The following is a 27,221-nucleotide window of genomic DNA, read 5'->3' as shown; positions in this document are numbered from 1 at the left end:
TGTGTGTGTGTGTGTGAGAGAGAGAGAGAGAGAGAGAGAGAGAGAGAGAGAGAGAGAGAGAGAGAGAGAGAGTGTGTGTGTGTGTGTGTGTGTGTGTGTGTGTGATTATTTTGTTAGTTTTAGGTATACAAAACCAAGCCATTCTTGCATGGTCACTTCTGGAAGATGACCCCAAGCAAGTCAGCGGTAACTGCTACATCCGGACTACGTTGGTGCAGGTAGGTAAATAGACATTGGCCTTCAGGATCTACAAGTCAGAGACCAGGAAGCTTTAAGCAGGATCAAGGTGGAAATTAAGAGGCCCCTGGGACTGGGTGTGCCAGGAACGGGGAGGAGCTGAATCATCCCTGTGACACTGGGGGTGGAAGGGAGAGGATAGTCTTGCAGAATGTAGAAAGAAGAACCCGACCATCATCATTTAAAAGTTCTAAAATAGAGGTTCTTATCCTGGGGTCCATCGATGGGTCAGTAAAAATTTGATACTGTCTGGAATCCAAAGAGGCCCAACAGACACATAATTCCTTTTCTTCTCTTTTGGATATTTTTCGTGGTTCTTCTTGACTATTTTTCTATATGAACTTGAGAATCAGTTCATCTGGTCATAAAAAGATTCCATTTGCGTTTTGTTTGTAGATTATTTAATTTATAGAATGATTTAGGGAAAATTGACATTTCTATCATCTTGATTCTTCCTGTCCAAGAACACGCTACGTCGTTCCATTTGTTTAAATTTTCTTTTGTGTCCCCCCAATAGTATTTCCAAGTTTTCTTCATAGAGATTGTATCAGTTAGCTCTTGTCATACAAGAACCATCCGCAAACTCAATGGTTTTAAACAACAGCCGTTATTTAGTTCCTTATTCTGCGCATTATCAATTTGGGCTGGACTCAGCTGGGTGGTTTATCTGCTAGTCTTTGCTAATCTCAGGTGGGCTTACTTACAAACCTGTGATCAGCACCATGTTTGGAAGGGCTAGATACAGGGGTGTCAAAACTGCGGCCCACGGGCCAACTGCGGTCCGCAATCCATTGTGAATTGGCCCGCAGCACATTCCAAAAACATATTTAGTTTACTTAAATAAACCAGGTGAGGCCATACGTACTTCACCTCGAGTGAGTGGGCCGGCTGTTCGTGTATTTTACTGCATATGGCCCATGATAAAAAACGCTGAAAAAAGTTTGGACACCCCTGGGCTAGAACGACTTAAGACTCTACATGGTAGCTTGTCCTCCAGAAGGTTAATTGGGGCTTTTTACATGGTGTCTTATACACTGAGATTATGGGTTAGCTCTTGGAAATTGTATGCAAAATTGCATCTGCATATGTGCGAGTATGTGTACTCACGGCACAGGTCCCCTGCTTGCATCAAATACTACAAGGGGTCCATGATCCAAAAGAGATTAAGAAGAAAAGCCTGTGATCTGCACCTTCAGGAAGCAGAGTCAGTTGCTGGCTCTTACTTGGTCAGCAGTTGACTTTCCTGACTCCTTGAAAACCTTGAACCCCTCCCCCCCGCACCCCCCAAGGCCTCTGTAGGCCTGGCAGGCATTGCTCACACCCTTTCTACCCTCAGGAAACTCCCAACCTGCAAATAAATAAGGCAAGGAAAATATAGTGACAGGCTTGGAAAAACTTGGAAAAGCAGGTCAGAGGCAGGCAAGGGAATTCACATTTTCCACTTAGGTAGGTGTTATTGCTACCCTTCTTTGCTGGTAAGGAAATTGAAGCTCAGAGAAAGGAGGTGACCTGCCTGAGGCTACACAGCCAGTAAGGATAAACTCAGGACTTGAAACCTCCCCTCACAATGGATTTTAGTTGAAAAGCTTGGAGTAGTCAGCAAGCCTGTCCTCCAACAGTTTACATTTTACCCCAACTCCAACGTCAAGGAGGAAAATGAGATGTCCCTAGAGAGCATTGCAGACAAGGTTCTCAAACAGCTGCGGAAAATGCCAACGGACTCACTACCCACCCACCCCCAAACTCACCAAGGATCCAGAATCATGGATTAACACATTCTCAGGAAATGTCAATGGCTTATGATTAACTGACTCGACAATAAGCAATGTGAAGCTGCGCAAAAAATACCTCAAAGCCAAGCAGGCAGGCCGCCTCGCTGGACCCCATTAGGCCAGTTTCCTCCACCTTTAAATGTGGATTCATCTCTTCAAAAAACACTGGGAAACTGCTATTGCTAAGCTCTGGGATAACTGCAGAACCCACCCCATACAGCAGTAGCCAAGATTAATTGAGAAAGCCCACGGGACTTTGAATAGTGCATACACAAAGTCAGAATCAATGAATGTTGGCTATTAGAACTATACTTTTTTATATTAAAATAGTTAATAATAAACCCCTACCATCCTCCCATACTTCACTTCTCCCTGTACCCAGCAGATTTTCCCACCTTTCTACAGCTTCCTTATCTGGGAGGACTTGGCACTGCATGCAAAAAAGGGGGGAGATTTTTTTAAAAAAACAGAAAACTTCTTAAATCTCAACTTGTCAAGTCCTCCCTCTTTCCATCCCCCAACAGAGACATTTATACACATATCCACTGGTTTGCTTTCTCTGACCATAACGTTTGGCCCTGGACTCGTAGCCCCTCAGTCTGTGCGGAGACGGGGTGGCCTGGCCCACGCAGTGCTAAGGGCTCTCCTGGACCTGGTCTTGCCTATGCCAAGACAAGAAGACAAGGAGGCTTTGTGCAGCTATCAGCCTCCCAGCCACTAAGACTCTTTCAGTGGAGCTCCTCCCACCTCCACCCCCAGAGACATGGCCAGCCCCTACTTCCTGTTTCCCTGGCCCCCAGCCAAACTCCCCACCATTTGCCCTTTCAGCACAACCAGGCTGGGAGGTGAGTGGGCATCATGCAGCATTGCCTCTGGAAGCACGGGCACCCTAGGAGCAAATCCCCACATTTCTACATGGGCACCTCCTAATTTCTCCAAGCCTCACACTGTGTTGACTGTGGGTCTTAATGCGACCTGCCAGGGTGACAGGAACATTAAATAAAAGGGAAGCTGTGCACATTACATCACTTAATTTCTGCAGGCAGTTATGGGTGGGCTCCTTCTAACTGCTAAGAATTTGCCACTTTGAGCCCACAAATAATCCATTTGTCCTTTTCTTACCTCCACCTCCCTCCAGATTCCCTCACTACCTAGCTACTTCCCGGGTGCCTGAGAGTCAAGAGGCCTGAAAATGCTTACCAGCATGGACTTTAGAACAAGACCTATCTGCTGCCAATCTGGAATCTGCCACCCTCTCACCTTGATCAAATACGTGTACAGTGGTATCTCAGTTTTTGAACGTCTCCGTTGACGAACATTTCGGTTTGCGAACGCCGTAAATTTTATGGATCTATGGTATCATTAGATAGTAAAATTCATGCTAAATTTGCGGTTTAGGGATTGACTTTAAAGGTCTGGAACGGATTAGTCCATTTTGCGTTACTTTCTATGGGGAAACTGTGCCTCGGTTTCAGAACTCGAACGGTCTTCCAGAACGGATTATGTTCGAAAACTGAGGTACCACTGTATATCATATTTGAAAAATGGAGCTAAGGATACCTAAACTTATAAATTTATTGGTGCAAGGATTACATTACACGAGATATCCCAGGTATAGCCTCAGCACAATACTAGGTTCAAAGAAGTTTAGCAAATAATACAGTAATGATATATAATTATACTTATTGCTTATACTTAGTCCCAGCTGGCCACCAACCTGCTCCGAGGTCTGGCATATGGGTGGCATATTTCTCTATTTCCTGGCCCTGATGCCAGTTTCCCCTATTTTTAGTTCCATTGGTCATTGCTAGAGAATGTTGGAAGGAGGGCATTAGCTAACTGAGTCCTTACTATCCTCATGCCCAGAAGTTTTCCTTTACGTGTTCACGCTGATTTCTGTTGGTGTAAAGAAATAAATTGATTTCTAAACACTTACCTTAAATTCACCCAGTTTATGGAGTATTAATTCAAGTAGTTCTTCTAGTTCTACTGGATTTTCTAAGGAAGCAATTGAACCTTCCGCTGTCTGCAGTATTTTGTCTCTTTCATAATTTTTGTCTCTTCTTTTCATTTGTGCTTCATTGCCTTGATCAGACCGTAGATAATAAATAGTGGTGATGGTGGTGTCTTTACCTCATTCCTGGCTTAATAAAGAACGTCTCTGTCCTTTTTCCAGTGCAAATGTGTAAAATACTTGTTTAGATAAAAGTAGTTCACTTGTTAAGAAAATGCCCCTTTATTTCCTTTATTTCTACCTCTTAGAGTTTGTGGTTGTTTTTACGTCTGGGATAGCTATTTAATTTAATAAAATAATAGTTTTAGTATTTACTGAAATTATAAGTTTTCATTTTTGTTTCTTTGACCTTATAATGGAAATGATGGCCAGAGATTTTCTGTAACTCCACTGGGGAGTGAATAGCTAACCAACAATTTATTTTACGTTCAAATTAGTGGCTAAAGGATGAACTATGCAATGAAGAGCATTAGGACATTTAGATGTCCATTAGGGAAGAATATTTAAGTTTGAATCTGTCCTTGCAACCACATAAAAATTCTACATGAATTAAAGATTATGCCTTTAAAAAAAAATCTTTAAAGTATTTGAAGAAAATATTGAAATATATTTTTATGGTCTTGATGTGAGGAATTATAAGCAAGTTGTAAAACCTACAAGCTATAAAAGAAAATATTGAGAGATTTGACTACCTATTTAAATATCTAAAACTTCTGTATGATGAAAGACACCCTAAAGAAAGTTGAAGACAATGGTAGAATGGAAGAAAACGTTGCCAATATATATAACAGACACTGACTTAATAATCAGAATATGTAAAGACAAGGGGGAAAGAAAAAAAGTATTTGAAAAGGCAAATAAATCTCAACTTCACTCATAATGAATTGCAAGTAAATAAAACAACAACAAGGTAACATTTTTCATCATCAAATTGACCAAAGTTTAAAAGATAGATATCCAGTGTTGGAGAATGTACAAGGCTGCTAGGTCTACAACTTCAGGTCTCTCCTCTAGGGAAGTACTTTCTGTAAATGGCGCCCCCTGTAGCACACAGAATTGGATCCAACACAGAATTGGATTAATGGGGGGCCCTTGGAGTAACCGTTCTCAGGGCCAGGCCCTGTGTTGCGGCTTAGTAGCAGTTTGGGACACATCTAGCAAAATGTAAAAGGCCCTCTGACTCAAAGATTTCTTTTCCAGGAATCTAGCCTTTCAGAAATCCATGAATATGTAACACGTACCTAAAGATACATGCAAAAGTATGCTCATTGAAGCATGATTTATATCTGGGATGAAAAAAGAAACAAACTACATATCCATCAGTAATGGATTGTCTGGACCAATAACAGACCATCATGCATGAGATATTTTGCAGCTTTTCAAAGGACTAAGTTAGATTTATGTGTACTAATAGAATGATCTTCCAGATTTGATGTTATGACATGAGTGTGAAAGCAAATCCCCAAAATGTCTATTATTCAATCCCATGTACACATGTTTGTGTCTGAACATATATTAGATAGATAGGGAATGCACAGACAAGGAACTGAAGCGTCCACCAAGTTGAGGGGACTGAACTGGAATTGCTGGGTAGGGGGAGTTAGTGATGCGGAGAAGTTTCTTGTTTTCCTCTGTCTGCTTTCTTCCTTTGTGACTCCACCACAACAAGAAAGTACTATATGTGTGTCGTTTTTATTAAAAATTCAAAATATTAGGTAAGCCACTGCTTCTGAGCTGCAAGAATCCCTGTGGGTTTGGCTGTTGCTTGTCAACGTCCCACCTGACTTACTGAGGAATGTCCTACTGCCTAGTGTGAGAAATTCTTGGCATTCTTGTAATAAATCCTTCTTCTGAACCAGCTCATCTGGGCATCCTAATCCCCAGGAGAGTCTGAAAAATTAGATCCAAGATCTGCTGACTCAGAATGGGAATTTCTGTGCCTTAGACTGTTACCTTGGAGGAAGAAGTGAGAAGTGAGGGTTTCTTGTTAGTGTGGTAACTGTCCCGGACAACTGCACAGCCACAGTTGGTAACAGGAAATGTAGAGGGGCAACCTTGATCTGCAAGGGCTCCCGTTAACCCTGATGGGGCCCTTGCTAGATAAAGACATCCTCCTGGGCTTGGTGATGAAGGTGCTCGCTCCACTTGCACTGAAGACTCTGCAGCACAGATATGAGGGCTGCTTTTGTTTTCACGCAAACATAACTTTTTTTTTGCAGTTGTTCGGTGGGTGTTTCTCGTGAATGAGAGTTAGAATTAGGTTCTAAACTGGAGGGAGGTGGATTTGAAGTTCCCTGAAAAACCCATCCAGCTCTTATTCTTGGCTTGCTTAGAACGAAGAAAGACAACCAGGGTCTCAGGGATGCGGTTTATATTATTATCTGAGGGCCAGCCTATAGCGGTAGCAGAACTGGATTCAAATATGACTACATTTCACCAGCTGGTGACTAGCAGCAAGGTTCTTAACATCTCTGACCCTCTGCCCTTCATGGAGTTGCAGTTCAGATCAGAGAGGGAGTGTATACAGAGGTAAACCGATCAATGTTTATTAATATTATGGTGGATAACAGACTGAACTCCTTGAGGCCAGACGTGTGAATAGACTCTCCTGGCGGGAATCCCCACCTGTTCTCAGGAATTTTTTTCGCTTTCCCTTTCCCGAATCCCGAGATATAAACTATTTTCTGTTCTCCACAATGAATCGTTTCCTCAAAGTGATGGCCGACACTACCAACCACCTGGGTTCAAGGAGCCGATTTTCCCGATTTCCCAACCAACTTTTCTCTGGATTCGGGAATGGTAAAGCGAAAAAAATTCCTGAAAACAGGCGTGAATTTTCACCCGGAAACCCTAGCGATAAATAGGAAAAATGTCTAAGACATACATTGTGAGTAGTATGTTTATTTCCCATTGTGGGTATTACTGGGTTCAAGAAGCCGATTTTCCCGATTTCCCGACCAACTTTTCTCAGGATTTGGGAACAGAAAAACAAACAAAAAAAAAATCCTGAGAATGGGTGGGGAAACCCTATATGTGAATATGAAAATTCTTTTGTTTCTTTCCTCCCCTAGATTCTACCTAACACTGTCTCAAACAGAGGGTAAGTGTTTGCTGAACACTCTGATTCTGATTCTGATTCTCATTCTCTTTCGTTGCTCTTAAGCCATTTTACAAGTCTGTAAGTCATAAATAGCAAAGCAAAATAATTCTTTTCTATAGGTATGCAAATTATTCCTGTTGTAGGTTCAATTAATTCTCCCCTTTACTGTGTGGAAGAAGCAAGTTTTACCTCTATTTGCACGTTCGCGTCAATATTCCAAGTCTGTGTCTATCCTTTCAGCTGGTTGTCACCTCTTATTGACTCCCTCATTAATAATGAGTTAAGTAAAATCTTCAGCACATGCTCATTTTACATCTGTATGAAGGTCATGATTTTACCTTTTCTTGAAAAATACCTTCTAATATTATTACACCGTTAGCAGACCAGAACGTTTCTATAGAAGGCAGATACCACTTCTCAAGGCCAGACACTGTCCCGTGTAATTAGAGTTAAGGACTTATTTGTATGCGGTCAGAGAAAAGCTCTCACACTCCGTGCAGTCAGGGGTGCAGTGCCATAGCTGTGGGGACCCGGAGGAAGGCACTGCTCTCTAAGCTTCAGTTGGCTGGTCTGTAAAATGGGCTCATAACGGGGACTCCAGGGAGGCCCCTTCCCGGGCAGGCGCCCAAGGCTGGCATGTCCGCCCTCCGCCCGCAGGGTCTCTGGGCTCCGCGCGGGGCGTGGAGGGGCCTCTGGAGGGGGCGGATTCGTTTGAGCCAGAAAGCCCGGAGCCGCCCAGGAATTTTGGCCGGGACTGCGAGCATTTCCTCCCGGGCGGACCGGCGCGATCCCGGGGAGGGTGGCGGCGGGCAGACGGCACCATGCGGCCCCTGCTCTGCGCGCTGGCCGGGCTCGCCCTGCTCCGCGCCGCGGGCGCCGACGCCGGTGAGTGGGGCCCGGGCGGGCGGGCTCAGGGGAGAGCGTGGCGAGGTGGGAGAGAGCTCGAGATGGAGGAGGGAGTGAGATGGGAACAGCCAGATGCAGAGAGAGAGAGAGAGAGAGAGAGGAAGGGAGAGGGAACGTGGTGAGAGAAAACAGGCAGAGAAATAAAGGCAGAAGGACAGAGGAGATTGGAGAGAGGCGAGGGGGAAGAATAAAAGGAAGGTAGGGGCTGAGGCAGAGAGACTTTGGAGATAAACAGATGGGTGTGAACTATGAACTATGAAAGGAGGTAGAAAGAAAAAAGTGTGAGAGGCAAACGGAACAAGAGGGAAAGCAATAGAGCAACTAACATGGCAAGAGGTGTGTGTGTGTGTGTGTGTGTGTGTGAGAGAGAGAGAGAGAGAGAGAGAGAGAGAATTGAGGGAAAGAGAAAGATTTGAGAGACCAAAAGGAAGAGAGTGTTGAAACCCGATGATTGAAGGTAAGAGAGGAGGAGACTAGCATCACCCTCAGGGTGGGGCAGCCCCCACCCCGCCCATCCCGAGCTCCTTCCCGAGGGCCGCGGAGGCGCCCAGGCCTGGTAAGCCCTGGTCTTGGAAGCTGAGCTCCAACATGCAGATGCCCGAGGCCTGGCCCAGCACAGCCAGTCAAGGGCCAGGCAGGTGGTCCCAGGATAAAGGCCAGGGCTTCACTTCTCAGGTGGCCTGAGGAGCTCTGCAGTTGGGGTGACGAGGCTAGTCTCCAGGCTTCCAGAGTTCACCAAGGGCCTGAGCTACTTTGGGCAGAGAGGGAAGGGATTCAAGAGGGAGAGGCCCTCTGGGTGCTGTGCTGCCTGGGTTCTTTGCCTTGTACTATCCCCTCTGCTCTCCTGCCAGCAGTGCTAGTGCTCAGGTGAGGCAAGTGTACTTCCTGTCCACACAGATGCTCATTCCTCCACCCCGAGACTCTGCGTATTGTACAATACTGAAAGTTTACAAGCCACGTTCCCAGTTACCCAGCTTCTCACACAGGTCTTCACCAGAGGCAGCTTGTGCTCATCCTAGTTGTTCAGGTGAGCAGAAGGCTCGGGTTTCACAATGGTGCCCAGAGAGAGCATCCAGACCTCCTGCCCCCTCAGTCAGGCCCTTGTCCCCAGGCCAGGCTGCTCCCCCATCACCCTGGAGCCAGTGGATGTTGAGTCAGCCAGGCAAAGTGCTCTGCTTTAGGATGGAAGCCCCACCTGCACCCCCCAAGACCATCTCAGGGTACAATGAACTGTGGGAGTGAGCGCAGGGAAAGAATGGAGGCCAATCCTGACCCTGAGCAGCCTCTGGCTGAGTAACCTTGGGTAAGGTGCTTCACCTCTCCGAGTCTGTTTCCTCCTCTGTAAGTTGGGAGAACGATACCCATCCCACAGAGCTGTCTGGGGGGATTGGACAAAAGAGGAAGAGCCCCGTGTGGAACAGGTGTCAACACACTGGGTACTTCTCTCGTCCCTTCAGCTCCATTGATCTCTCTGAGCCTCAGTTTCTTCACCTGTTAAGAGGACCTCACAGTCTCAGTGAGGAATGGGTCTGCCCAGTACACGTCCTTCTTTTTCTTTTTCTTTCCCTTACCCTTACCCTCCCCTGCAGCCCCCACCTCCTGGATCAGAGAAGACAAAGTAGTCTGTGTTCCTCAGAGGGGAGGAGCGGGCCACTGCCCACAAGTGGCTGACTTTTTCTGGCCCCTTTAGCCATGACTGGTACATACTCTTTAATTTTTTTTCTTAATTTATTGGGGTGACAATTGTTAGTAAAATTACATAGATTTCAGGTGTATAATCCTGTATTACATCATCTATAAATCCCATTGTGTGTTCACCACCCAGAGTCAGTTCTCCTTCCATCACCACATATTAGATCCCCTTTACCCTCATCTCCCTCCCCCCACAGCCCTTACCCTTTGGTAACCACTAAACTATTGTCTGTGTCTATGAGTTTTTGTTTCTCATTTGTTTGTCTTGCTCTTCTTTTATTTTTGGTTTATATGCCACATATCAGTGAAATCATATGGTTCTCTGCTTTTTCTGTCTGACTTATTTCACTTAGCATTATACTCTCAAGATCCATCCATGTTGTCAGAAATGTTCCTATATCATCTTTTCTTACAGCCGAATAGTATTCCATTGTGTATATGTACCCGCAACTTCTTCATCCATTCATCTACCGAAGGACATTTTGGTTGTTTCCATGTCTTGGCCACCGTAAACAAAGCTGCAATGAACATTGGAGCACACGTGTCTTTATGGATAAATGTTTTCAGATCTTTTGGGTAGATACCCAGGAGAGGGATTGCTGGGTCATATGGTAATTCTATTTGTAATTTTTTAGGGAACCTCCACACTGCCTTCAATAGTGGCTGCACCAGTCTGCATTCCCACCAACAGTGTATGAGGGTTCCTTTTTCTCCACAGCCTCTCCAACACTTGTTACTATTTGTCTTGTTGATGACAGTCATTCTGACTGGGGTGAGGTGATATCTCATTGTGGTTTTTATTTGCATTTCTCTGATGATTAGTGATGTTGAGCATTTTTTCATATGTCTATTTGCCATTTGTGTGTCCTCTTTGGAGAAATGTCTCTTCAGGTCCTCTGCCCATTTTTCAATTGGGTTGTTTGTTATTTTGTTGTTGAGTTGCATGAGTTCCTTGTATATTTTGGATATTAGCCCCTTACCAGAGGCACTGTTTGCAAATGACTTCTCCCATTCAGTCGGTTGCCTCTTTATTTTGTCGATGGTTTCTTTTGCTGTGCAGAAGCTTTTAAGTTTCATATAATCCCATTCGTTTATTTTAGCTTTTACTTCCATTGCCTTTGGAGTCAAATTCATAAAATGCTCTTCGAACCCAAGGTCCATAAGTTTAGTACCTACGTTTTCTTCTATGCAGTTTATTGTCTCAGGTCTTATGCTTAAGTCTTTGATCCATTTTGAATTCATTTTGGTACATGGTGACAGATAGCAGTCCAGTTTCATTCTTTTGCACATGGCTATCCAATTCTCCTAGCACCATTTATTGAAGAGGCTGTCTTTCCTCCATTGTATGTTTTTAGCTTCTTTGTCAAAAATTATCTGTCCATATTTATGTGGTTTTATTTCTGGGTTCTCAATTCTATTCCATTGGTCTATGTGTCTGTTTTTCTGCCAATACCATGCTGGTTTGATTATTGTAGTCCTGTAGTACAAGCTAAAGTCAGGGAGTGTGATACCTCTAGTATTGTTCTTTTTTCTTAAGATTGCTTTGGCTGTTCAGGGTCTTTTGTGGTTCCAAACAAATCTGATGATTTTTTGTTCTATTTCTTTAAAAAATGCCATTGGGATTACATTAAATCTGTATATTGCTTTGGGTAATATGGCCATTTTAACTATGTTTATTCTTCCAATCCATGAGCACGGAATGTCTCTCCATTTCTTTGTGTCTTCTTCAATTTCTTTCAAAAATGTCTTACAGTTTTCAGCATATAGGTCCTTCACATCCTTGGTTAAGTTTATTCCTAGGTATTTTATTCTTTTTGCTGCAATTGGAAAAGGAATTGTTTTTTGTATTTCTTTTTCTAAGATTTCATTGTTAGTATATAGGAATGCAATGGACTTTTGTACGTTGATTTTGTAGCCGGCAACTTTACCATATTCACTGATTGTTTCTAATAGCTTTTTGGTGGAGTCTTTAGTGTTTTCTACATATAGCATCATGTCATCTGCAAAGAGTGATAATTTAACTTCTTCATTCCCAATTTGGATGCCTTATATTTCTTTCTCTTGCCTGATTGCTCTAGCAAGGACTTCCAACACTATGTTGAAAAGCAGAGGTGATAGGGGACAGCCCTGTCGTGTTCCTGAACGTAGAGCAAAAGGCTTCAGTTTTTCACCATTAATTATGAGATTAGCTGAGAGCTTGTCATATATGGCCTTTATTATGTTAAGGTATTTTCCTTCTATACCTATTTTATTAAGTGTTTTAATCATAAATGGATGTTGTATCTTGTCAAATGCTTTTTCTGCATCAATTGATATAATCATATGATTTTTATCCTTTATTTTGTTTATGTGATGTATCACATTGATGGATTTGCGGATGTTGAACCATCCTTGTGCCCCGGGGATGAACCCCACTTGGTCATGATGAATAATCTTTTTAATGCATTGTTGTATTCGATTTGCTAGAATTTTGTTTAGGATTTTTTGCATCTGTATTCATTAAAGATGTTGGTCTGTAGTTTTCTTTTTTTGTGTTGTCCTTACCAGGTTTTGGTATCAGGGTAATGTTGGCCTCATAAAATGAGTTAGGGAGTACTGTCTCTTTTTCAATTTTTTGGAAGAGTTTGAGCAGGATTGGTATTAGATCCTCTTTGAAGGTTTGGTAGAATTCACTAGTGAAGCCATCTGGTCCCTGACTTTTGCTTTTTGGAGGTTTTGGATGACTGATTCAATTTCGTTACTGGTGATCAGTCTGTTTAGGTTTTCCAGTTCTTCATGGTTCAGCCTTGGAAGTCTCTATGCTTCTAAGAACTTGTCCATTTCTTCTAGGTTATTGAATTTGGTGGCATATAGGCCTTTATAGTATTCTTGGATGATCCTTTGTATTTCTGTGGTGTCCATGATAACTTCCCCTTTTCATTTCTGATTTTGTTAATTAGTGTCTTCTCTCTTCTTATCTTAGTGAGTCTAGCCAAGGGTTTGTCAATTTTGTTAATCTTTTCAAAGAACCAGCTCTTTGTCACATTAATTTTTTCTATTGTCTTTTTGTTCTCTATTTCATTTAGTTCTACTCTGATTTTTGTTATTTCCTTTCTTCTGCTGACCGTGGGTTTCACTTGTTCTTCTTTTTCTAGTTCTTTAAGGTGTAACATGAGGTTATTTATTTGGGATTTTTCTTGTTTCTTGAGATAGGCTGTAATGATATAAATTTCCCTCTTAAAACTGCTTTCGCTGCATCCCAAAAATTTTGGTAGGATGTATTTTCATTGTTATTTGTTTCTATGTATCTTTTGATCTCTCCTCTAATTTCTTTTGACCCAGTCGTTCTTTAAAAGTATGTTGTTTAATTTCCATGTATTTGTGTTTTTTCCTGTTTTCTTATTGAAGTTGATACCCAATTTCAAAGCCTTGTGATCAGAGAATATGCTTGGTATGATTTCAATCTTCTTAAATTTGCTGAGGCTGATTTTATGTCCCAATATATGGTCTATCCTTGAGAATGTTCCATGTACACTCAAAAAGAATGTATAGTCTGATGTTTTAGGATGAAGTGCTCTATATATGTCGATTATGTCTAATGTGTCATTTAGGGCTGCTATTTTGTTATTTATTTTCTGTTTGGATGATCTATCCATTGCTGTCAATGATGTATTTAAGTCCCCTAGTATAATTGTGTTTTGGTCAATTTCTCCCCTTAGTTCTGTTAGTAGTTGCTTGGTATATTTCGGTGCTCCCTGATTGGGGGCATAAATATTGATGACTGTTATGTCTTCTTGTTGTATAGTCCCCTTTACCATTATGAAATGTCCATCTTTGTCTCTTGTTATCTTTTTCACCCTGAAGTCTGTTTCATCTGATATCATTATGGCTATACATGATTTTCCCTGGGTACCATTTGCTTGGAGTGTCAATTTCCACCCTTTCACTTTGATTTTATGCTTGTACTTGTAGCTGAGATGTGTCTCTTGGAGACAGCATATGGTTGGGTTTAGTTTTTTGATCCAATCTGCTACTCTGTGCCTTTTTATTGGTGAGTTCAGTCCATTTACATTTAGGGTGTTTATTGATATGTGAGGATTTCCTGTCATTCTATCTTTAGCTTTCTGGTAAGGCTGTGTCTCCATTGTTTCTTTGCCTTTTTGTTGTCTATTATTTCTGTGTGGTGGTATTCTATGATGTTTCCCTCTGTTTCTTCTTTTATTGCAGTATATATTTCAGTTTTGGATTTTTTTTGAGTGGTTACTCTTAAATTTATGTAAAAGAAAGTTTGATATTTAGAATATTTCATTTTCTTTAGAGTATTACTTTCTTTAGAGTATTACTTTCTCCATTCCCATATTCCGGTTCAGGCCTTTACTCTCCCCTTTTTATGTCTCGGTTGCCACAAATTGTCTCTGTTGATGGTGGTCGAATAGCCTCCTTTAGTATTTCTATTAGTGCAGGTCGTGTATTAGAAAATTCCCTCAGCTTCTGTATGTCTGGAAAGGTCTTTATTCCTCCTTCATATCTAAAGGATATCTTTGCTGGATATATTATTCTTGGCTCATAATTTCTCTCTTTCAATAGTTTGAATATTTGGTTCCACTCCCTCCTGGCTTGTAGAGTTTCTGCTGAAAAATCTAATGATAATCTAATGGACTTTCCTTTGTAGGTTACCGTCTTCTTTTCCCTGGCTGCCTTGAGGATTCTTTCTTTGTCATTGATTTTTGACAGCTTCAATACAATGTGCCTTGGAGAAGGCCTGTTGGGATTGAGGTAATTAGGTGTTCTATTTGCTCCTTGGATTCGAGGATCCAGTTCTGTCCACAGTTTGGGAAGTTCTCATCAACAGTTTGATTAAATATAGTCTCTGTTCCCGTCTCTCTTTCTTCTCCTTCTGGTACACCCATTATTCTTATATTGCTCTTTCTGATAGAGTCAGAAAGTTCTTGTAGAATTCTTTCATTTCTTTTAAGTCTCAAGTCTCTTTCTTCTTCCATCTGTGTAATTTCCATGTTGCTACCTTCGATGTCACTGATTCTTTCCTCCATCTGGTCAACTCTACTACCTAAGCTGGTTATTTCATTCTTAATTTCTTCTATTGAGTTCTTAATCTCCAGAAATTCTATTTGGTTCTTTTTTAAAATTTCCATCTCTTTGGTAAAATGCTCGTATTGTTCTTTGATTGTGTTTCTGAGTTCATTAAAGTGCCTTTCTGTGTTTTTTCATTTTGTTGAGTTTTTTCAGAACTGCAATCTTGAATTCTCTGTCATTTAAGTCACATATTTCCATATCTTTAAGTTCTTTTTCTGGAGACTTTTCACTTTCTTTCTGAGCTGTCTTGTTGCCTCTGTTATTCATGGCAATTACTGATTTATTATTTCTCTTCCTAGACATCTACAGGAGTGGCTTCTGCAACAGGTTGATAGGAAGAGGTCTTTCTTTTGTTTTCCAGTACTTGTTGGTAGAATGTTTTATTTTCTGTCCGACTGCAGCCTGTTTTCTCTCTCTCACACAGTAGTGCTATGTTTTCTCTGCACTATTCCAGCTTCTCACACAATGGGAGGATTCCCTGGGAGACAGGCTTCTTCTCTGTTAATGAGATTTTTTTTAATTGGCAAATATTGGGGAACAGTGTGTTTCTCCAGGATCCATCAGCTCCAAGTCAAGTTGTCCTTCAATCTTTGTTGTGGAGGGCGCAGCTCAGCTCCAAATCCAGTTGCTGTTTTCAACCTTTAGTTGCAGGGGGCGCAGCCCACCATTCCATGCTGGAACTGAACCGGCAACCTTGTTTCTGAGAGCTTGCACTCTTAACCATCTGGCCGCTCCTCGAGAAGCTCAGTGGCAGCTCATTGTCTTCAATCTAGTTGTGGAGGGCACAGCCCACTGGCCCAAGTGGGAATCGAACTAACAACCCTGTTGTTCAGAGCTCGTGCTCTAACCAACTGAGCCATCCGGTCGCCACATGGTATTGAGATTTTTTTATAGGATCTGTAAAAGGTCTTATTAAGTGAAGCAAAGTGTTTTGTGTCATTTGTAGAGAATTTTTGTTGTTGTTGTTTTAAGTTAAGGCTTCAGCTGAGTTCCTTTTCTATTTTGCTATCAGGAGGATCTGAAGTACTAGAGCCTGGTCCTTTCAGCCAGTGTAACCATTCTCACTCATGCCTCGGGGCCATTGGGGAAGCTCTCACTGTCCACCACTGACCACTCCAGGTCCTGTGAATATCTATCTTCCATTGCGATTCTGCTTTTTGCTGTGGGTGAAAGAGGAAGATGCTGAAGGGCTGTTGTGAGGATCACAGCATATCTTCTTACAAAAATAAATGTGGGGAGTGAAGCTTCAAAGACAGTTGGATCCAAGGCACACATTTGAGCTTTTGTGGGGACTCAAGACAGCTGCAAAGGTGTCAGGTATACGGGTCCCCTTTGGCCCACACCTGTCCATCGCCTCCTTTTACAGAGGAGGCAGCTGAGGCCCCAAGTGGGAGGCCCTGAGATTACAGGTCACACCACTGCCAGGGCATAGTGTAGACAGTGTCAGGCAGATTCAAATCTTGTCCCCACCCCCTGCAAGCTGCATAATCTGGGGTATATTACTCAATCTCTCTGTTCTTTGCTTTTCTAATCTGTGAATAAAAGATACAAGCATACGGAACTCACAGAATTAAATGAGATAATCCATGTACAGACTCAACAGAAACTTTGGCATATAATAAGTGATCACAAATTGAGAGTAACTTTGAATATAGAGTACGCTCATTCTAAAGGGGAAGAAAGCAAGAGTCCAGAAAGTGGGAATGGCTTCAAAGAGCCCGGAGAACCGGGTGCTGCGCCCTTTGTGTGCTTGATGGAGAAGCCCCTCGCAAGTATCACTTAGACCCCTGCGCGGGTTTAGTTCTAGAGCAGATGCCTCCCCGTCTTGGGGAGAGCTGGTTGGAATGATGTAGCGAAGAGCACTGGCTCCATGTGGAGAAGGGGAGCCATGAGGGCCTGGCACTGCTGGCTCTGTCTTCAGCTCACCTGGTAAATACCCCTACGTGGCATTTCACATCACGTGGCAGTGCCGAGGCATCTTGAAGTGCAGGATCCCGTCTGAGCAACACAGTCGTCCTGCAGAGTAGACAGAGCAGGGCAGATCCCTTGCCGATGAGGAAGGTAGTGAGAGGCAAAGAGTGTGGTCAGTAAGAGTGGAGGTGGGACTGCGTCAGAGCGCAGAGAGAGAGGTTTATCCTGGATGGCTTTTTAGACCTTCTCGGCATTGCAGGAGTTTTGGAATGTTCTAGTACATTATAGCCCAGTGAATTAAAAACATAGTATTCCAAGATAGAAGGAATCTTGGTTTCTGTACAGCCTCATGGAGCATAGCTTCCTGCCAGCCCTGACCACCAGCCAGTCTACCTCTGAACTGATACATGAGAAAAAAATAAACATGTGTGTAATTGAAGAGGGCTCTTTGTTACAGCAGCCTAGCTTGTATCAAGCAAAATACTAACTTAACCAGATACTGAAGGTCTTGGAATAACATTTCTAAGCTCTCAGAGTGATTGGCTAGGCTCAAATCCCATCTGGAAAACAAACAGAGACCAAGGGAGCAGGACATGTCTCTCTCCCAAAACAAAACAAAACAAAAATGTTCCTCAGAATCTGAGCTGTCTGTTTGGGGGCCTAAGGGTCCCTCTCCTGTTTCAGCCAGAGCAGTTCCACAGATTGGAGTTCTTCACATAATTGTTTAAAAATAATATTCTTCTGCTTAAAATAATTTTTTAAAACCACTGATGGTTTTGAATGAATCACAAATTGTAATACAAATATTGAATGTGGTAAAATTTTATTATTCTATTATATTGAATGTGGTCAAATATAATTAACCCCCAAGTGACAAGAGTTGCTGGTCAAAGCAGAGTGCTTTTGATGATTTAGGAGGCACACTAGCACCTTTCAGGGTCACCAGAGAAAGTATTTGTCATCACCAGCATGGCAGAAATCATGTGAGTTGTGGGTGCTTTCTTAGTGTTGGAGTCCCAGATACAAAGGGTCTCCTCTGCTTGTAATTGAGAGTGAGCCGTACTTCCCGCCTCTAAGGGGGACCCAGTGGCCATGTCTCTTTAACTGGAAAAGTGAGCCAGCGCCTCCCCCTGGGCCTCTGGCCTCCACTGGCAGCTTGTTTTCACCAGCGCACAACATTCCACCCCTGGCCACCATCCAGGGTGCAGAAAGGCCCTGAGTGGGAGCCAGGCCAGAGAAAACAATCCGGCATCCAAGAAAGTCCATTTCCCAACTGGCTCAGGCAGGGAGGGAGGGAGTGAAGGAAGGAAGGAAGAGAAGACTGGGTAACTACAACCTTCCCCATTCCTTCTCTTGTTTGCGCTTCCTAAGCCCCAGGAAACAGGTGTGATCATGAGCTCCTTTCTACCAATGAAGAAGCTGAGGCACCAAGACGTGTGTGGTACGTGCACAAGCTGAAGAAAAAGAAAAAGAAAAAGGCAGGCATACCCCAGGTCTTGCGTTGGTGGAGCTTCTGGTTTAGGAAGCAACTTATCCTTGACTCATCTCATTTCTATCCTTGTAGTTAATTTTTGAGGCCTCTCGGCAGGCTCTGAAAGACAGAGCAACATCGTGGATGAGCTCTATCTGGGCGGCAGTGCCTCAGATAATAGGCCTATCCCACCCGGTTACAGAGGAGGCAGCACAACGTGTCCCACAGTCCCACACCAATTTGTGGCTGAGCTGGGCTGAGAATGAGGCTGTCCACTGTGTTTTCTGCCACCATGCATTGAGGTCAATGCCGTGGGGACCCATGTGGGGGACAGCAGCAGTGCAGAGCCCTGGCCCTGGCTCTGTCCCAGCTGTCTCAGATGAGCTGGTTGGGAGGCTGGGATGAGCTCATGGACAGTGGGGCGGTGGAGCTCGGGGCGCAGTTCTATCCAGATGTGAGAGATTAGCGCTGTGTGATGTGGAGAGCAACCTCAGCCCAGCCTTTTCCCTGGAGGGGCTTTGGAGCCAAGTTAGACCTCATCACAGACACGTAAAGAACAGTATGTTTTAGGCCAATGGGGGGAGCAGATTCATGTTGTTCATGACTTACAAAGCTGGCAGGTCCCCACTTGGCCTGCAGGGTCACAGTGCTTCCTCTTGGCCTAAGCTGAGGAGAGCGTGAGCAGGGAAGAGTAGGTTAGGGTCTGAGAGAGGCCAGAAGAGGCTCAGGAGAAAAATTTGGCCAAAGGCCCCGGGGCAGAGCCTGCAGAGGGTGGGTGTGGACACAGACCCACTCTGGAACAGCCACCTCTTCTCTGACAGCCCTCCCTGTGGGCCAGAAGAGCTCTTCCTGGCCCCCTTGAAGTTTTTCCTCTCCAGGCTGAGCACCCCAGTTCTTTCAGCTGAGACAAATGAATCAGAATTCGGAGTCCCTTCACCCTGGCCAGTTCTAGACCTGTTCAGCCCATCGAAGCCCTTCTCAGGACACATGGCCCAGAATGAAGCACAGCCCTCCAGGTGGGGCCTCTCAGACCATCCTCCTCCCTTGTTATGAACATTTTACATTAATGCATGCAGCCCACAGTGGCTTGTACTTTTTGCTAAGAATCCATCAGACACCTGGCTTTTATTATGGAAAATTTTAAGCCACATACATGAAAGTAGAGAGAAGAGTGCAATGAACTCCCATGTCCCATCACCCAATTTCAACAATTACTAATCTTGGCCAATCTTGTTTGCTCTGTTTTCCCACCCATGCCTCCTCCCACTCCCAGCTCTTGTTTATTGTAAAATAAATCTCAAGACATCATAGCATTTCATCTGTAAATATTTCAATATGGCTCTCTAAAAGACTCCCTTAAAACAAAAAGTAACCCAAGGCACCACAATAGCATCCCCCTCTTTTCCCAGAGTCAACATGAAGACCATTGTCCTTTGAAGGGGCTTTTTGTAAGTTCAGTGGAGGGGAAAAATGAAATAGAGAATGTAAAACACAAACTGTTCTCCTCAAAAGATGCTCAGAGTGGAAGGAAGTTTTGTCTCTGCTCTTGGTTCTCGCTCCTAAGTGGAAGAGCTGGGATCCAGACAGAGTTGGAACCAGAGAATCTCAGGGTAGGGGGACTCTAGCAGAGCTCCAGAGGGAGGGGTCAGCCAGCTTGCTGAAGTGTGGTCAAGAGAAGGCCAGGGTGCTTGGGATCCAGTCATTTGCTGATTGTGTGACCTTAAGCAAGTCACTCAACCTCTCAGAGTGACACATTCATCACCAGCAAAATAGCTCATCATCTCCTTCCTGACCTCAAGCCCTGCCAACCTTCTGGGCAACTTTAAACGTCCTTTTGGGCAATACAACTAACACCAAGGTCTTACAGTTACAAGAGTTTTGTATCTTGAGCCATCAAGTCCAGTAACTCTTAAACCCTCTCTGCTTCAGATGGCTACATGCCTGGCCACAACCTTGATATTGCCAATATGAAGCTACTCCGCCTCTAGAAGCTAAAGTTGCAGTATCCCTTACCACTTTTGCCTTTGGCTCCTCCCATCATCGCATCAAGACCTCCAGTCCCTTCAGCCCCTCCATTTTCCCCAATTTATTGACCCTCTTATTAGCCTCCTTCCTTCCTATGCAAGCTAGACTCCAGAGCTCACCCCTCAACCCCTCGCTAGCCAAATCTGCAATTCCTTTGCTCTCTTGCTGTCCACCACATTCATCCTGCAGACTCCCAGGTTTCAGCTCCATCCAGCCATCTGTCTTTGCTGCTCTACACCCAGCCTGCTGAGCTGCTGGGGGAGCACTGGTGCTTCCAACCTTCCTCATGGATGTTAGGTCTTCCTGCACAGTCTCCTCGTCCTCCTCATCCCTTTTGGGAGCCCTCTTTTTATTTTCCCGCCTTCTTCCACCTCCCACCACCCACTCCGGTTCAAGCCATTGTTTCTCAGTCTAGTTGTGTAGGGCACAGCTCCCTGGCCCAGGCTGGTATTATGAGCCTTGCGCTCCCCCCGGCTGAGGCAGTCAGTCGCCAGTCAACCATGGGTTGCTTGAGCTGCTACTGGCTGCTCACGATGGCTGCCGGCCACTCACACTGGGTACTGGCCTCACATGGTGGCACATGGTAGCCGGTGGCAACTCACACCACCCTCCAGCTGCTCACGGCAGCCCAGCTCCAGGGAGAGCTGTTGTTCACAATCTTAGCTGTAGAGGGCACAGCTCGCTGGCCCATGTGGGAATCGAACCTGCGACCTCGGCATTAGGAGCGCGGTGCTCCAACCCCTTGAGCCACCGGGCCAGCCTGGGAGCCTTCTCTTTATTCAAGCCCCCTACTCAATGGTGTGCTGGTGGACTGGCTCTAAACAAAAGAAAAAGAGAAAAAATTGCCAATTTTCGTGGTGTAAATTCTCTCACTATCGCTCCCATTTTATTGGCTGTTGTGGCTGCTAATTCACGGGTTGTGAAAGTATTCATGAGGCAGTTAGAAATACAGAAGGAAGATTTATTAAAGTAAGAGGAGGGTCAGCTGGGCAGAGTCTGCTCAGAATTATTGCACAGTCTTTGTTTCCTCGGCAGTTTTTTATTTGCTAACCAGGATGTAAATTGCTTCAGCCTGCAGTGGAATTTTCAGTTGAGTTCGGCTTTGTCCACTGAGGTAGGGGAAGGTGGAGTTAAACTGATTATCAGAACCTTTGTATATGTTATGTAGATTTAAGTTGGAACCAGGAGTGAATCCCATACAGGTGCAAAACCTTTCCCAAGTCATAGGGCCTGCATGGACAAAGTAAACAGAACCATTGAAATTGGTATGCATATTAAACATATAGTAAACAGAGTCATTAAGGTTTCTCAGGAGGAAGGAAGGCAAAGAAAAGGGAAAAAAACTTTCTGAAAGTCCCAAGCTAAATTACACTTGTTAAATTGAATTATATCAGAGGGCTAAATCTCAAAATAGAAGATTTATGAATAGTGCCACCATTACAACCCCTGCCTTATTAGTGGCTATGTTTAATAACCCACTCACAGAATTCCTGAAAATTCAACAACTAGCTCTCCTCTTTCTTAACCCTACGTGAATTTTCAGCAGACGATTCTCATTTTACAGGATGAATAGAAGCTGTCAGGTGGGAACTCACTCAACATTTTGGCCCTCTACATAGAACGTTTTTTACCCATTTTTGCTGCGTCCCCCCTCTCTTCCTTCCATGTATTGCCCCTAACCCCCACCACCCTTTCTGGATTCTGTGGCCTCTCATCTCTTCAGGAAATGCATTCCTTCAGTTCTGTCTTCTTCCTATCCTTCAGCCTATGAGCATGGCTGTGTTTCTTCAATGCTTAAAACAACAGAATCGACAACAATAAACATCTTCTAGACTTTGCGATCTGATCTCCTTTCCTTCACAGCCTTGCTTCCTGAAAACGTTTTCCAGGATCCAAGTTCTGACCTCTCCTTCCTTTCTCATCCCACAGCAGTCTAAACTTTGCTTTGCTTCTGTCGATTGGCAAAAAAAATAACTCTTCAGAAAATTCACCGAAAGAACGGTTTATTCGGGAAAAGAAAAAGAAACGAGGTCACCCCAGGAGTGTGCGAATGCACACTCACGACCTACTGACCGCCCATGTGAAGAAGAGCCCCAATTCCAAGGTGGCTATTCTATTTATTAGCATCTCTCGCCCCCCCCCCCACCCCGAAAGTTACCACAAAGTTTAACAGGAAGTCAGGACTAGAGAGTTAACAAGGGACCCAGCTCCACCCGTAGTCCTCCCAGCTCCATGGTTAGTCATCTTAAGATGCCAGTTCACTTTTATCACTTCCACCACTTTGCTGAATGTGCTGGGGTGGAATTTAGCTGTAACTTTCCCATTGCTCTGTTTTTCCAGCCTTTGCTATACCTCCATGATGCTTTCATGCTGACCACTTCATCTTTTGGAAAGCTCTTTACTTCTTAGTTTCTGGGACAGTATCCTTCTTCCTGAGTGTCAGCGGTCTCCAAGGTTCCAGCTAACTGATACCCTGCAGGCATTGCAGAGCACCAACCCTGAAACCTCAGCTCAGAACTGTTACCATGCAAAGGGTGGGCTGCTTGCCACACAAAAGCCAAGACTCAAGAGGTGAGGTTGGTGGAAAGAAAAGCACATTTATTCCAAAATGCCAGCATAAAGGGAAGGCAGTGGACTCTGTTGCATAGATTGCCTTCCTGCTCTTAATATTGCCAAAAGCTTTTATAGGCATGCAAGGAGAGGCAGAACAAAGGAAAGGAGAAACTGGCCAGGTAACTCCAGGAAAAAAGCACTTCCCAGAGGCTGGTATGTCCCAGGGATAGAAGTGGTTCCTATGCAGATACAAAAACTTCATGTCACTGGGCCAGGCATGCACATGGCCTGGAAGTAAAGAGAACCATTGAATGCAAAATAAATGTATAGTAAACAGAATTATTACGGTCTGGCAGGAGGGGGAGGGAAACAAAGCAAAGAAAAACTGAAAAAATTCCAAGCCAAACTACACTGTTAAATCGAATTACACTAGAGGTTTAAATCTCAAAATAGAAAATATAGTGTCACCTTACAGAACCAGGCATCTAAGACTTCCCTTGTGAGGATTGGTGGTGCCAGGAAGAACCAGGGAGGAACCAACATTGGGGATAAAAATGATGAATCAAGGGTTGAACCTCAAATCTTCCACTTACTAGCTGAGTGACATTGGACATATCATTTTACCCCTCTGTGCCTCAATTTCCTTATGTGTAAATTGGGGCTAATAATATATTGTTGTAGAGGTTGACTCAGTGAACGTATTTGTTTAGCACACTATGTGATATGTGGTAAGCACTTCTCAAATGTTAGTTGTTACTAACTGGTCAGCAATGTCAATGCTACCACTGAAATATCTCCACCCAGTTTCTTCCTCTCTATTCCTACTGCCACTGCTCCCTTTCATTACTTCTTACACTGATTACTCCAGTAAACTCCTCCCTTCAAAGACACATGCCTCCCATCCATTCTCTGTATTTAAAACATCCATATATGACTATGTGACTCTTCAGTTAACACAAACCCTAAAACAAGCATCGTGATTGTTTTGTAGGGCCTCTGGCTTTGTTTCCGTGATCCACCTCTCCAGTGTCATCTCCCATCACCTGTAGTTTCCAGCCACTCCAAACTGCCGAGGGTTTGTACACTGAACCATGCTAACTCATGCCTGTCTTTGCACATGCCATTCTCCGTCGAGGAGACTTTTCCTCCCTCCCTTACCTTACCCAGTTCAGGCAGCACCTCCTTCAGGAGGCTCATCTGGGTCTGCAGGTGACCATGGCCAGACCCAAGGGGGCAGCTCCATATTTGCTCCCTAACCCCCACTTAGCCTTCTTTGGCTTCTCTTTGTGATGGTTTTCACTTGAGTGCTTTATAGGAGCTTCCAGTGTTACAGGGAAACTGAGGACCCTATAGTGACTAGACTTGTTTTCCCACAGCTCCTGAACCCTTCATCCCCTCCCGAGGAGACTCCACTCGGAGCACAGGGTGTGACACACACATGGCTGTGCACGGCCGTTTAGACGTCATAGAAGAGGTAATAATAAGGGTGACCTGGGAGGACATGCAGCTTCAGGGCCACCTGCCAGGCTGGTGGCTTTATAGGGCTCGGGCCAACCTTGCTTTAGAAAATTGGGGAAATCCTGGCCAATCTAGTTCCTTGGCCACCATGTTAATCATCTCCCTGCCCTACCTGGGCTGTTGGCTGATCAGCCCCCAACAGACCCCGACGCCTGTGGCTTTGCTTACACCCATCAGAGATCTCTGCATAATGACCAGACAGGGAGGTGGAAATTCAGTCACTGTGTTTTGGTACACAGCCAGTTTGTAACCTGGGGTCCATAAACTTGGGGGGGGGGGAATTGTGCATTGTTTTCAAAAACCTTAGCATAACATCCCTTTCATTATAAATACAGACATCTAACCATAGTAGTGTTAAAAGTACTGTGATTTTTGTCATCAACAGAAATCAGATAATTTCATCCCATTATGGTTGTTATCTCGACATATCATTAATTCTAATAAGTATATCAAAATTGTAGTCGTTGTTAGACCTGATGTTAGGTCATATTATTTAATGAGTTAATAAATACATGAATTTTTTACATCAAAATTTTAATTTTTCTAAAATGTTTTTTTATGTGTTTTTTTTTTTTTTTTTTTTTTTAAGATTTTATTGGGGAAAGGGAACAGGACTTTATGGGGAAACAGTGCGTACTTCCAGGACTTTTTTTCCAAGTCAAGTTGTTGTCCTTTCAGTCTTAGTAGTGGAGGGCACAGCTCAGCTCCAGGTCCAGTTGCCATTTCTAGTTGCAGGGGGTGCAGCCCACCATCCCTTGCGGGAGTCGAACCAGCAACCTTGTGGTTGAGAGGACGCACTCCAACCAACTGAGCCATCCCGGAGCTCAGTAAAATTTTAATTTTTAATTCTTGAATGATATTTTAATGCAATTGGTGTCCTTGTAATTCTTGTTTTATTTTTTTCAATTAAATCATTTTTCTGAGAAGGGGTCTGTAACTTTCACCAGACACCTAACTAATGGGGTTCATTTAGGAAAAAAGTTAAGAACCCTGAATAAAGAAAATTTCAAAATCCCAAACCTGTCATTTGGCAGAGTTGCCACCAGGGGGCGGGGCAACAAAAGGAATGTGAGCTCCCCGTGGTGAACAAAAGACGAATCCTTGAGCCGCTCCTGGCCAAACCGATGCCTGAGAAAAACCGCTGAGCGCCAAAAGCAGGAGTGGACTTCGAGAGCAGGCCCCTAGGATTCTGTGATCTGGGCAACTGAGAAGCAGGCAGGGGCAGATAGTGGACGAGGAGGACTCAGGTCCCCTGGCACCCAGTTCTCTTCCCACTGGATCACCAGGTGCTCCTGATTAAGCAGGACTTGGCACCACTCTTGTCCTTGACTCTTCCTGCCCCCACCCCACCCTGTTCCCATCTCTCCTTGTTCTAGACGGTGGAGAAGACAGTGGAGCACCTGGAGGCAGAAGTGAAAGGCCTGCTGAGCCAGCTGGAGGAGCTGGCCTGGAACCTGCCCCCGGGGCCCTTCAGCCCGACCTCCGACCTCCTCGGAGATGGTGAGCAGCTCTAGGGGCAGAGATGACAGGCTTTGGGGCTGGGGATGGGTGCTCCACCGCACGGGTATAGCCTGGGTGTAGCCTGCACAAGCTGGGAGAGGCTCCAGCTCCTCCTTGGGACAGAAGTGGGAAGGCATTCCCCCCCAGCTCACCCCAAATGTTCTCGGCGCCCACCCCTACCCTGGGGTTGCTGCAGCCCAGCATCAGGTCAGGGTTCCTGGGGGAGCTGGCCCCGCTTACGAACCTAACACAGAGCAGATGACTCCTTCACTGACCATTTTCATCCCTCCAAGCTCCTCAGTTCCTCTCATCTCCCTTCCAAAGAATACCATTGTGCCAAGACTGGCATCCCTCTGACCCTGCAGTGGACGGATTGCCACCCTGCTTTCTCCTTGAGCTCTGTTCCCTGGCACAGGAGTTCCCTGGGGATTGGGAGGGGAGGGCAGGGTGCCTTCAGCAGCCCCTGCTTGCTCACACTTCTTTCTTTCAGATCATTTTTGAGCACCGGAGCCCGAGTTGCCCAATATTGGAAAGTGACAAACCCGCTGAACAGCTCTCCTCTGAAACAGAGCCGTGCATTCTGGCTGTTCTTCCTCAGCTCTGTGCAAAATAAAATCTACTCCTTTGGTCCCCTCTGTGTCTGCTAACAGAGTGACCCCCGATAGCTGCAGCCCCTCCTTCATCTAATCCCACGCCCTGAGGCCCACCACTCCCTGCAGGCTCAGACCTGGGAGCCCCCCATCGGTCCGTTCTTCCTTGCCCTCCTTTACAGGGGCGGACAGGTAGGGTTGGTTGGCAGAGGTGAAGCCCCTGAGACCCAGAATCTAAGGTGACACAGAGGAAGGGCCCTTTGGGTAGCCTTGCTACTCAAACGATGGCCACGGAGGAGCAGCAGGAGCCTCACCTGGGAACTTGTCAGAAATGCGGAATTTGGGGCTCCACCCAGACTTCCTGAATCAGAAGCTACATTTTAATGTGATCCCCAGGGGAAGTGTCTGCACACTAAAGTTTTTTAAATTTTTTCTATTGAGGTAAAATTCACATGGCACAAAATTCAAGTTGTTAACCATTTTAAACTACACAAATTCAGTGGCTGCACAGTATTGTGCAATCGTCACCACTCTCTAATTCCAGAACATTTTGTTCATCCCAAAAGGAAACCCTGTACCTATTAAGCATCACTTCCCATTTCCCCTCCCTCCCACCACCCCTTGGAAACTAATATTTCTGTCTTTATGGACTTAACGTATTCTATTCTGGACATTTCATATAAATGGAATCATAGAATATGTGGCCTGTGTCAGACTTTTTTCTATTTAGCAGAATGTGTTCAAGGTTCGTCCACATTGTAGCCTGTATCAGTTTCCCTTTTACGGTTGAATAATGTTCCATTGCACGTTGTTTGCACTTTTTGGCTATTATGAATAATACTGTAAGCATTCACAGATG

The 27,221-nt window shown here is 44.5% G+C and overlaps 1 protein-coding gene across 2 annotated transcripts; it reads left to right on the top strand.

The window, feature by feature from the left end:
• PLAC9 (placenta associated 9) lies at positions 1-27,217 on the top strand. Of its 2 annotated transcripts, XM_081073848.1 has the most exons (6): positions 1-218; positions 7,095-7,123; positions 7,781-8,008; positions 24,131-24,228; positions 25,649-25,772; positions 26,263-27,217. In XM_081073848.1, exons 1-6 carry the CDS (start codon positions 166-168, stop codon positions 26,271-26,273), a joined length of 543 nt encoding a protein of 180 aa, XP_080929974.1. In that variant the 5' UTR covers positions 1-165; the 3' UTR covers positions 26,274-27,217. The 2 variants fall into 2 exon arrangements, with proteins under 2 accessions (XP_080929974.1, XP_080929973.1); XM_081073847.1 differs by lacking the exons at positions 1-218; positions 7,095-7,123 and adding an exon at positions 18,077-18,146 and having other exon boundaries at positions 7,663-8,008.
• Positions 27,218-27,221: the final 4 nt, after the last annotated feature.

This window comes from Rhinolophus hipposideros, assembly GCF_964194185.1.
Source record: "Rhinolophus hipposideros genome assembly, chromosome: 15".
NCBI lineage: Eukaryota > Metazoa > Chordata > Mammalia > Chiroptera > Rhinolophidae > Rhinolophus > Rhinolophus hipposideros.
Note: the sequence above shows the minus strand (reverse complement) of the source record. Positions and strands in the feature narration are given on the sequence as shown.